Source organism: Montipora foliosa, chromosome 8, assembly GCF_036669935.1.
Source record: "Montipora foliosa isolate CH-2021 chromosome 8, ASM3666993v2, whole genome shotgun sequence".
Taxonomy (NCBI): Eukaryota; Metazoa; Cnidaria; class Anthozoa; order Scleractinia; family Acroporidae; genus Montipora; species Montipora foliosa.
Genome location: NC_090876.1, coordinates 39,775,488 through 39,786,731, shown reverse-complemented (window position 1 = coordinate 39,786,731; position 11,244 = coordinate 39,775,488). Strand labels below are relative to the sequence as shown.

At 36.6% G+C, this 11,244-nt stretch overlaps 1 protein-coding gene across 2 annotated transcripts in view; it reads left to right on the top strand.

The window, feature by feature from the left end:
- Positions 1-315: 315 nt before the first annotated feature.
- LOC138012514 (sorcin-like) overlaps positions 316-11,244 on the top strand; it is an 18,638-nt gene continuing 7,709 nt past the window's right edge. The window contains exons 1-5 of one of the 2 annotated variants that reach the window (XM_068859302.1): positions 316-395; positions 3,797-3,865; positions 6,046-6,115; positions 7,116-7,137; positions 10,281-10,302. In XM_068859302.1, the coding sequence (XP_068715403.1) occupies positions 3,818-3,865; positions 6,046-6,115; positions 7,116-7,137; positions 10,281-10,302 (162 nt within the window). In that variant the 5' untranslated portion in view covers positions 316-395; positions 3,797-3,817. Of the gene's footprint in view, positions 446-3,796; positions 3,866-6,045; positions 6,116-7,115; positions 7,138-10,280; positions 10,303-11,244 lie in introns of both variants that reach the window. The other variant, XM_068859301.1, reaches the window with a different exon arrangement.

Below are 11,244 nucleotides of genomic sequence, written 5' to 3'. Positions count from 1 at the left end.
TTAAAACATCGGCTTTCCAGAACAAGAGGTTGACAGATTCACAAATGGCTTTTCGGGCCCGAAAAGTTTTCGGGACTTTTTAGAAACGGGCCCCTAAGTCCCGAAAACTTCTTTTGGAAAGCCGACTTTTTAACATGATTTCAGGGTAACTAAAAGAAACATTACTGTGAGGGTTGACGGCTTAAATCCTCCCCGTTCTTGAGATACAAAGGGAATTGTGTCACCCGAAAATGGCCCGTAAAGTTTCGGGACTTTCGAGAAACGGGCCCCTGGAGGGATTGCGTGACGCGCTCATGAAGCTCTCGCAAGGGATGGGTCATTTTAGGCCAGGCTACTCCGCAGATCGTTTCCGCAATAAAGTCCTTTGAGACCTTTCGATTCAAGAAAAATACCAGGTATGGCTTATCAAGGTTACGGTGTTCCACCGCCAGGTGGATATGGAGGGGTAAGTAAGCAATAAGGTCGATTTCATTAGGATTTTAAATATACATAGGAGTCGATGTTTCTATTGCCCTCTGTTCTTCGAAGGCGAAAACAGGAAAAATTACCATTTGATCAAAGCTCTTCAGTTTGTAAACCTTTTTCTGGCTCTCTATGAATACGAAGACGCGATTAATTAATAATTATCGAAAAAAAAACAGGAGTTGGATCATTGAGTTTAATATGCCAGAGTTCGTGACACAGTGCACACTTTAAGGTTATTCTGAAAATTTCAGGCGATTTTCGATCCACACAGTACAGTACATTGTGTACTTTTGAAATGATTGATGGAAAATGAAGTACTTCAAATACATTCCTGTTTAAAGAACAAACCTTGTTCCAGTCAGGGCCGTAGCCCGAAAAAAATATGACTGAGGCAATGTCCTTGGTTAAATTCTCTTCGTAGGTAAATCACGAAAAAATGACTGAAGTGCCTCGGTTTGCCTCATACTGGCTCGGCCCTGCCAGTGATGTGTGAACTAAATGGCCAGCGACAAGCTTCGAATTTAACTCGTTTGGACTGTACTCGTAATTGAATATAATATTAGACAAGTAAACCTTGGTCCATTACATGTGAACCGTCTTTAAACTATTGCATTGTACAGTTAAAAAAAAGAACAGAAAAAGAATATTAATTTCTAGTAAAACCTTCTGGTTGTTTTAATGTACTCAATTTTTTACAGTATAATGCATGAGTCAACGAAAATCCCCACCCTGGGACAAGGTGGAGATTTGGAAAAAAAGCTCACTCAAACCTCGATTAATACCCCTACCCTGGGGTTGCTTCATGTAGTTAACACATTACCTAATACTACCCCTCCCCTTGTTTGAAGAGTTGACACTGCTGGGTTGTACAACTTATGTTTTGACGAATAGTAGAACTTTCTGACTGGATTTGGCCTTTTGTTCAAGTGCCGACTATCTTCCACAAAAATTGCTCTCAGACAAGAGAAAATTGCTCTCTCAATAACATGTGTAGGGTTAGCCTCACTCTTCAAGGCAAGCTTTGAATCGAGATAGTGGCCCCTCAAATGTTGTTTTTGAAGAGTTTGTTCAGAGGAGCCTAAAAGCCTTTCCTATGATAAAACTCTTCGTGGCACCGGCCAGGTAACAAGAGGTAAAACTTGCACAGCAATGAGGTTTTGATTGGTTCAAAGTGCAGAGTTGAATGTTTTAACCTTTGTACTGCAAACATGCTGCAGTGCCATTTAATTTATCTATATTTTAGGTCTTTTGCTAATTTAGCTTAAAATGTACCTCAATGTCAGTCATTGTAGATCACTGTATGTCATTGTTGCAGTAGCTCTTTGTAGGTCATTGTAGATCATTGTAGGTCATCGTTGTAGATGTAGCTCACATTTTGACTCGTGTGAATGCAAATGCATACCCACAAGGGAAACAATAAATGTTTTTGAGGAATATTTTGGAAAGACTTCATCCCCATTTCATCCAAAGAAGAAGTTGATGCACTGATACTTCCAGGAGAACAATCTACACAGCAATGATTGGTTCCTATGTAACCCGCACGTGATCCAGATGACAGTTAAGAAAGGTGAGGCTGGTTTCAGCAGACCTTCATCGAGGAGGAAGCATTACATGACGAATCACAAGAAGGTCTTTGCAAGAGGCTGAGATTGACTGGGCTGAACGATATGCTTTGTCAGAAATCAATCATTCAATCTTTGTTTATTTAACAGTTAATATCCTATTATAAGTTTTTGTCAACCTGAATTTCCCTAAGGATGGGAATTATTAGCAAGGACATTTTAAGGGACCTACACTGTACCTGGAAGAAAAAATGGAAATGAGTTTGTAAAACATAAATTACATCAACTTGAAACACATGGTCAAACACATGATGATCAAGAAAGAAACGCCAACTACATTTATATAAAATATAAGTAGTATACACTGTATTGATACCTTGTTATTATATAGATACTGATGAAATTCTGGGATTTTCCTTTTTGCGAAAAAATCATATCTTCACCGCGTGCAGTGAACATATTTTTTTAATTTTTCTCATGAGGATAAAGGTGTCGTCATGGTAACTGACATGATTAGCCAATAAAACTTGAGCTTCCCCTTCATTGTAGGTACTTTTGTGCTGTAATATAATTCTTTTCTACTTCATTAACATTTCTCTTGCATAATTTGACATTATCATGATTTGTGTTTCATACTTTCATATCCTGTTTCATGTTACACAACATGCATATTTTAGCGGTTGGTGACAAGTTGCTTTTAATCTGAACATTTCATCATTATCTAGTATAATACAGATACTATCAGCAGGGATGTAGCTAAGAATAGTTTCATCCGGTAGAAGGTTGTTTTGAGGCGGTAAGTTCATGCTCTGAGCATCAAAGGAACCTGGTGACAAGATCTTTCCCAGTATCTCGCAACACGCAGCATTCTTCAAGATGGCGAATACGGGGAAAGAGAATGCACGCACAACAATACTTAAAACAATGCTTTTTCATTTCCATTATCGATAAATTCTAGCGATAATTCCATATAGTGACAGATATTCAATTTTTTGTCAACATATATCGAATGTAGAATGTAGAGAATAATTTGCAAAATTATCTTCTCAGTCACTTCGATCGACGGCCAAAATTCAGCTGGCGATCACCCCTTTCTCAAATGGTGATTTTTGCTAGCAGCCGGCGCTAATAGCGACATCCCTGTATTAGCACTCGAGGATGAAATTCATATCCTTGCATGGCCATATACAGTAATATCCTCTATTTTCATAATTCTGCAGAATCTCACCTTCAACTATAGCAAATGTCAAACTGCCTTTTGGTTTCTGTCACTCAATTTGAAAGTTAGAGTTATTAATAATGAGTTTCTTACTGTGAGATTAAAATCCTTTATTAATAAGAGTTCAAATCATGACAATTCTGAACATTGCTTGAGCAGTAATAAAAGGAAATTATGCCTTAAAAATTCAGACTTGAAGGGAGTTTGAAGTTACCCATGAGCTCTGCACTACTGTACTGATTCAGTGCTCTGGTCCAGTTAAACCATCTTCTGGTAGGTGGTCATATTGTGAGTTTGTATCAAACCCATAAAAAGAATACTGATTTAACAGGATTTTTTTGCAGAAAGACTTATTTTTCTTGGAAATGGGTCATTAAAGAAATGGGTTTCAAGAATAACAAAACATCATTACACATCCTTCCGAGGGTAGCAAGATATGATGGAGCTGAGAAGCAAAAATAGATTTGAATACATTTAATTATTTTCAGCCTTTGAATCCAACAATAATAGTTGCAAACTATAATAATAATTTTATTATTTATTATTGCAGGGTTATCCAGGCTACCCAGGAATGCAGGCTGATCCTTTGTATGGTTATTTTTCTGCAGTTGCTGGCGCTGTGAGTGTGAAATGTTCTAAATATTGTATGAATAACAAATTGATCAGTCACAAGTTGCCTCTGTCTAATTGATCACGATATAGTCTGACTGTCCTTTTTCTAATAAAAAGAAATGAACAATTATCTTATTTTCTTTAGAGTGGCAGGCTTTATTTGAAATATGTTATTGTAAAAGAATTGAATGTGCCACTTATTGAACCACGCACTATTAATCTAATGGTGGCTCTCTTTACATATACAGTGTACATTGTTCCTTCATCAATTTGAAATCTTTTTTTTGCTTGTAAACCGTTTTATTTTCAACTCTGTTTGAGGCCATAAAATACATTGTAGACTAAGTGTAACCAGTGATTTGGCACATATCTCCTGTAATGGTAATGGTAAAGTACATGCACTTATACATGTATTGCACATTTTCTATTTACATATTCAAATGCGCTTAATTTACAAGCAATCAATCCATAGGTGAGATCGGACATCAGCATAATACAGGCATCGCTGGCAGCCACTGTCAGTCCATTGGAGATCTCACCCAGCACATGAATGAATGAAACGAGTCCAGTGAGCACAACATCTGGAGCTCCATACCCTTTATACTCTTTACTTGTAAACAGAGTGTGGGTGTGGGTTACTTTTCGTCCCACTGGGTTGTGAACAGTTAAGGGTTGTGAGACATGGCCTACGGTTTATAGTCCTTATCTGAAAAGAATCGAAAGTCTAACCATTTGTGGATATAACAGGCCTTCTGATATTACGCGATGGTGCGATTTCGCACAATCGACCTCAAATCGCATCCGATCGCACAATTCACGAAAAATCGCATAATTCACAAAGGGACGCACAAAATTCATAAATTGAAACATAAATCAACACGTTTCTTAGAAATTGCTGCATAAATACGCCATTTTTAAGATGATTTATCTTGGAAAAAGGCTAAAAATCTTTTGCCACCTTCGATTTCGTAAACATTCGAAGTTCAAGGCTTTTGCATGTCGGGGACCTGGTAGGAGTCTCCTTCTATTGGTGCAACACAAACACGCACTTAAATACACACCACTGAAATGATGACACAGTTGCCTTCTCTTAGAGAAGAGATTTGTGAAAAATAAGTGAAGTTGTAAGTTTTTCGGCAAACTGTAGTTTCTTTCTTGAAAACCAATAAAAACTTATTCGTGGATAAGTTTGTTGTGAAAACGCCCGCTTTTTCTTCAACGAAGAAGGAAGTTCCCACCTTCTGCCCAATCTGACAGCTCAAGATCGAGCAAGAAAGTACCTCACAGGTACGGTCCACGTGGACGATGGACTGATGTTTTTCTCGTCGTGCAATATTAGGGCCGTTTATACGAGAGAAAATAAGCGTCAGCTTACTCTGGCCACGGTGTACAAAATATGCAAAAGGAACTATTTATACGAATATATATTCCCAGGTCAATATAAGCCGCGGCTTGAAAAAGATGTGAACATAGATTTTGTACCATTTATACGGGGTGAACATTCGAGTCTTATGTAAGCCCAGCCGGAGCCCGGCCGGAGTCAAATTCCTGGCCCTCGCATGGCAGCTGGAGCCCGGCCGGAGTCAAACTCATGACCCTCGCATGGCAGCCGGAGCCCGTCCCGTAGGAAGTTTAATTTAACCCATTGACTCAGGAACCCCCTCCCCCCTCCCCCCTCATTGACAAGTAAAATCACCTGGGGTAACACAGTAACATCTATTAAGTTTCATTGCTAGTAGTCAATGAGTTAAAGGGGACACCATTTCTGAGTGGATGTACATGTACATGTACTTTTAGAGGTTGTCAAAAAAAAAAATTAGTTTCTAAGGAAACTGTCATGCTGTGTCGGTGGGAGATTGAAACAGAAATTGATTTTATCAAACGAGTTGATAAAGGTTGAATAACCGCCGTGAAAGATTTGGAAAGCTGACGTTTGGAGCGTTAGCCCTTTGTCAGAGCGAATGATTGATAAGAGGGATATCAGAGACTTATGTACCTGTTCATGTTTAGTAAATTACAGTATCTTAGGGGGTCACGGTCCATAAAATTTCTTTTTTTTATTACTGGTATGTTAAATGCAGCTATTTTGATGGCATCTCAAACTGCTTTCATTCTGTTAAATTTTCAATATTGGGGGTTAACTGTGTCCATTGTTAAGCTTATTTTGCTTGATTCTTTACTTTCAAGGACCAGCAGATTGATGCGAAAGAATTGCAAGCTTGTTTGACTAGGTCAGGCATCTCTGGAAATTATCATCGTAAGTAAACCATTGGCCCAACGTTACCCTAAACACCCGCAGATAAGTCGCACCCTGAGTTTAGCGACTCAAATTTTGGGAAAAAAGTTTTTTGAAAGAAGTCTTCTTTATCCAATGTTCATCGAACGTACAATGTAAACTCACTATTAAACTGAAAATACAGTACTTCAAAGTCTTTCCCACAATTGTAGCACTTTAATATAATGAACATCATTTCTACCAACTTTGACAAAAATGTTTGATCATTTTCTGGTATTTGTGGACAGGAATTTCTTCATTCAACACAGTTTTGCCATAGATTTTTGCATTACAACAAGAACATGAGCGGAACGTTCATAGCTTGGTAACCAGGCATTAGATTGGACGTGAAAATGGAAAACTGGACACTGGAAGCAGCCTTTTTCAAATGTTCTCGCAGATAAGCCGCACCCCTGATTTCTAGTGGTGATTTTCTTGTAAAATGGTGCTGCTTGTTTGCGGGTGTTTACAGTATACTGTCTGATTAATTAAGATGACAACTGTACAATGTACATTCTCAATTACTGAGCAAGGACTCCATGTTTGAGCAATACATATACAAATACCTCAGCTCATTATCATCTGAATTAGTTTGATTCATAGTTCAATCAAAGAGTTCCAGGGGGTTAATTTGCTTCAACCACTATCGTGGGCAAAAGGGTCACACCATGCACTTTGGTTGGCTTAATTATCTGGCTCCACTTTTAAGTTTCCATGTTTTGTTGATTGGCAAACTGTTACAGTACTGCACTACAGCATAATTTGATGACAAAGGAAGAAAACAGAGTGGTTGATTGGAATTTTAGCTTCAAAGTTTGCCACGCGGTACATGTACACTGTATGTGTTTATGAAAGGCATGTAACTATTAGAATTTAATTAAGTTCTGTACGAATTCATTTGGTCTTGAATCTGTCAGTATGGTACTATTAGGCATAACATTTAATTAATTTTTTTAATCTTTCTTTTCTTTGTCACTTTTAGCATTCAATTTGGAGACTTGCAGGTTAGTAGTTACCATGCAGTTTTAATAATTGACATAGCTGGGAGTTAGGAGGTATTTACACGAGACAGGGACAAACTCAGACCAGCATGGATTTGTATCTGCCTCCATACATCTGTACATTTCTTTTCTTGCATGTGCATGAGGCACACATGACATCAAACTCAGACCAGTCTGAACTTGTCTTGGTTGCTGGACCAAGATGAGAAGCTAGAGCTCGTAACAGACTGAGTTTAAACCGTTCTCATGTAAAAGACAACAAATCGCAGACCAGGTCTTGAAGTTTCAAGCCTGTATGCTTTTGAGTCAGCGATATCTTTATTTGACAAAAGGTACCATTTTGTCCTGAAACCAGTTTCAAGTAAACTGCTGCAAAGATTTCATACCGGTAGAAGTTCATCCCAGTTTGAGTTTGTCCCAGTCTCTTGTAAATACCCCCTTAGGCATAATTTAACAACAACATTGATTTAACATTTGTATTATTATTGCTTTTTTGCTACTCTTAGTTGTGAAGTGCTTTAATGCCAATATCCTTTTGGGAAAGGAGGCACAGGTCACACTTTTTTTAAAACAATCTTTTTATTATAGAATTTTAATGGCATCTTTACCTTGGATATTTTTTTAATGACATATTTAAGGGGTACTGCTACCTGGACATAACCACAGGGTAATAACAAAAAATGGGTCTCAGGCCTTAGATTCATTTTTGTTATTTATAAATACCTTATTACCAAGGCTTCGTAGAAGCACGAAGTAGGATATTGCTTTCAAATGATGAACCACATGATGTTTTTGAAGTTCACTTTTTAATGAAGACAGTACATGTTTCGGATGCGACATCATCCATCGTCAGTTGTACTGTGAGAAATAAAATGAAAATATGCACAAAATTAACGAGGATAGTTAAGGAAGAAGGCGCGAACCAAAAAAAGTAAACTTATTTAAGCTAAGAGGAGAGACTAAGACAGGAGAGTAATTAGTACGAAATTAACGCTCGTGTTAATTAACGTATTTGAAACTAAGGTGACTTCAATTGACGCGATTTGAAGGGAGTTTTGCTTCCCAATAAAGGAATTAACGCGAGAGAGGGGGTAGAATTTTTAAATGTGGGAAATTAACGCGTCTGCTTAACACTCCCCAAAAAGAACTTGTAGAGAACACGAAGAAAATGCAGTGAAGTACAGTAAACGATTTTTCTGTGAAAGGTTGAATGTGAAATAAAGTACGCAAATAAAATCTATTGTTTAGCTAGGTGAAGAGAATCTCTGGAGTGTGTCACAGATTTTGGAGAAATAATGGTAATTAAGGTCGCAGAATTTAACGTTAACACAAATTAACGCGGCTTAAAGTAACGCGAAATTTTCAAATTCGCGTTAATTTCATGAACTGTTAATTTCCTATAATAATGTATGTAGACTTTTGGTCAAAACAACTAAAAAGCAAGACATACATGCAAATTACAAGAACCTATTATGTTGGATAAGGTTGATAAGGTTCATTGTTCTGTAGAGACAAGTGATTCAATTTCGTTTTAAATTTGAGAGCGAAAGAAGTTTGCATAATTTATCTTCAGCAGTAGCATTCCACACTTTCAGCCCTTGGAATCTGATGTTTAACGTTTTAAAGATTTGTTCTTGGTTAAATTGTAAGGTAGTAAGACTGTTTTGAAGCAACCTTCTGTTTATAGGGATTTTGCTGAATCATGTGGTTTGAATCCTGTTTGGTTCACTGTCTCATTTTGCGCTTCTTGTAATAAGATGGATACTGTAGACACGACCCCACAAGCAAAGTTTTGCTTTAACCTCTCATCATTTAGAGAGATTCATTGATTGATATCTGCATTTGTGTAACGATGCAGTTTAATTTAAAGTTTAATATTTTAGCATAAGAGAACACAGGTGATCAAAAAGGTGATTTATAGAGGGTTCGTACAGAGTCTTGAATTCTTGAAAAAGTCTGGAAATTTGCAAGCCAGTTTTCCAGACCTGGAAAAATTCGGGAAAAATGGTAAAAAACTGGAGAATTTTTTGTTTTGAAAACTCAAACAAGTGCTTTATTGCTAAGTGAATTTTTCCCGGTAGTCAAATCTTATTTAAAATTTCGTCTTTTCGAAAACATTCAATCGCAGACCGAGAAGTCTCAGATCTCTCTTTAGTACGCCAGCACTGCATCGTGGTTACTGTATGTTGACAGTGCATCATGGGACAAACTGTATGTACTAAACTTGGGTCTGGAAAAAGAAATTAGTATTTTGGAAAAAAGTCTGGAAAAAGTCTTTAATTTTGCAACCAAAAATCTGTGCGAACCCTGTTTATACAAGCTGAGAGAGATGACTGAACGTGTATGTTTACTAATGGCAAGCCATTCATGTCGGCAAGCCATATTATATCTCTAAAGAACAGGAGCATTGTACAGTGTGTAGGCCTTTTAAAAAAGCCAGTAATGTACGAAATTGTAATGCACGAGGGAGCAATATATCTTTTCAACTCTCTTTTACCCCTGTGGGTTTCCCATAGAAGAGTAAAATCGTCTGTTGTACATAGAAACAAAAAACTGAAGAGTTAAACATCATTAAATTATAAGGAGAAGCATAACTGGTAAATGCATCAATAGTTGCATAATGTAACAATTACGTATAGGAGCACGTTAGATACTAAAGCAATTGGAACAATTTGTTTTAATTGTACAGTCTTTGAGTTTGGAGGTAATATTTTCGACATCAAGATAAGAATCTTCATTACCCAAGTTATGAAATAAAGTCTTTTTCATTTGTTTTTTAAGGGAATTTTTTGATAATTATTTAAATTCATTCGGTATCTTACTCCAGCATTTTTTTGTAAGTTTAGTTTCACAATGTTGATTGGGGCTCTCTGATTGTGCACGTCAAACATTAATTTGTTCCACAAAATACTCAGTCAGATAGTTCGACCCCTAAACCCAAACCAGCAAACGTTCGATTTGCTAGTGCTTTCTTTAAGATCAGAAATCGATATTGTGCAAAATGTGGGAGTACTTGTTGATAGAGGTTGCTTCCTATGAATTGGAGGAAAACGTTGAGTGAAAAGTTTAACAGCATATGTGTAGAACTAAATCTCAGTTGTTCGTCTTGTAGCCTTTACACATGTGTTTGCCCTTTTTTTCATCAGGATTATGATCACCATGTTGGATGTATCCTTCAATAATAGCATAATACCAAAACTATTTAAAATTCTAAACCTACAAGATATCATTATAGGAATTACAGCATCATCTTGCCCCTTACTAAACTATTTAATATTAATTGGTAAAATACATATTTGGGATTGCAGGAGGAAGGGTGTACGTCCAAATCTTGGAGGTTTCAAATTTAAAATTAAAATTAAATATCAAACAGAAAAATATATTGCAACTAAGAATAATGATTTAGAAACTTTTTATAGAAAATGGACAGACAATTTTCCACTCTAGAATACTAATAGTAAGCGTCAATGTAATGTCATTGTAATTTAATTAATCATTAATTAATTATTAATTAATTATTATTGTGAATACATATAATTAACTGATAATTAATGCTAACAACAGCAAATGCGCAGCTGTTTTAGCTACTTCCTATATGTTTTTACTTGTGTTGTAATTGTTGTATTTGTGACGAATGAAATTAAAAAAATAATAATAATAATAATAATACTAAATAAAAATGTCCAGCCTTTAGTTCTAGTGTATTAGCCAATATGAACCCGCATACTAGGTAGATTACATGTAGTTTGGCATGAAATACTCAACGGAGTTCAGTGTGAAATGAAAATGAAAGAGATTATTGACAAGCAACTTAAAGCGCCTATCACCTCAGTAAGCTTTTTCACTTTATTTATTCTCTGATATCGTCTAAAATACATCGTGTTGTTTTTGGAACCTTTTGATTGAAATTTCACTGTTTAATTGGCTTTGAAAGACGGGAAAAGTGGTCATACTTTGATCCATAACCGAGCAATGAAGAGGAATCGGTTCCATAGTGGGTTGACGTCACAAATTAATTTGCATCGCAGTTTTCAAAGAACTATCTCTCAATGCAAAGCAGTCATTGCTCGGTTGAGAGACAATTGCTTAAATTGTCCACATAATTGCGAG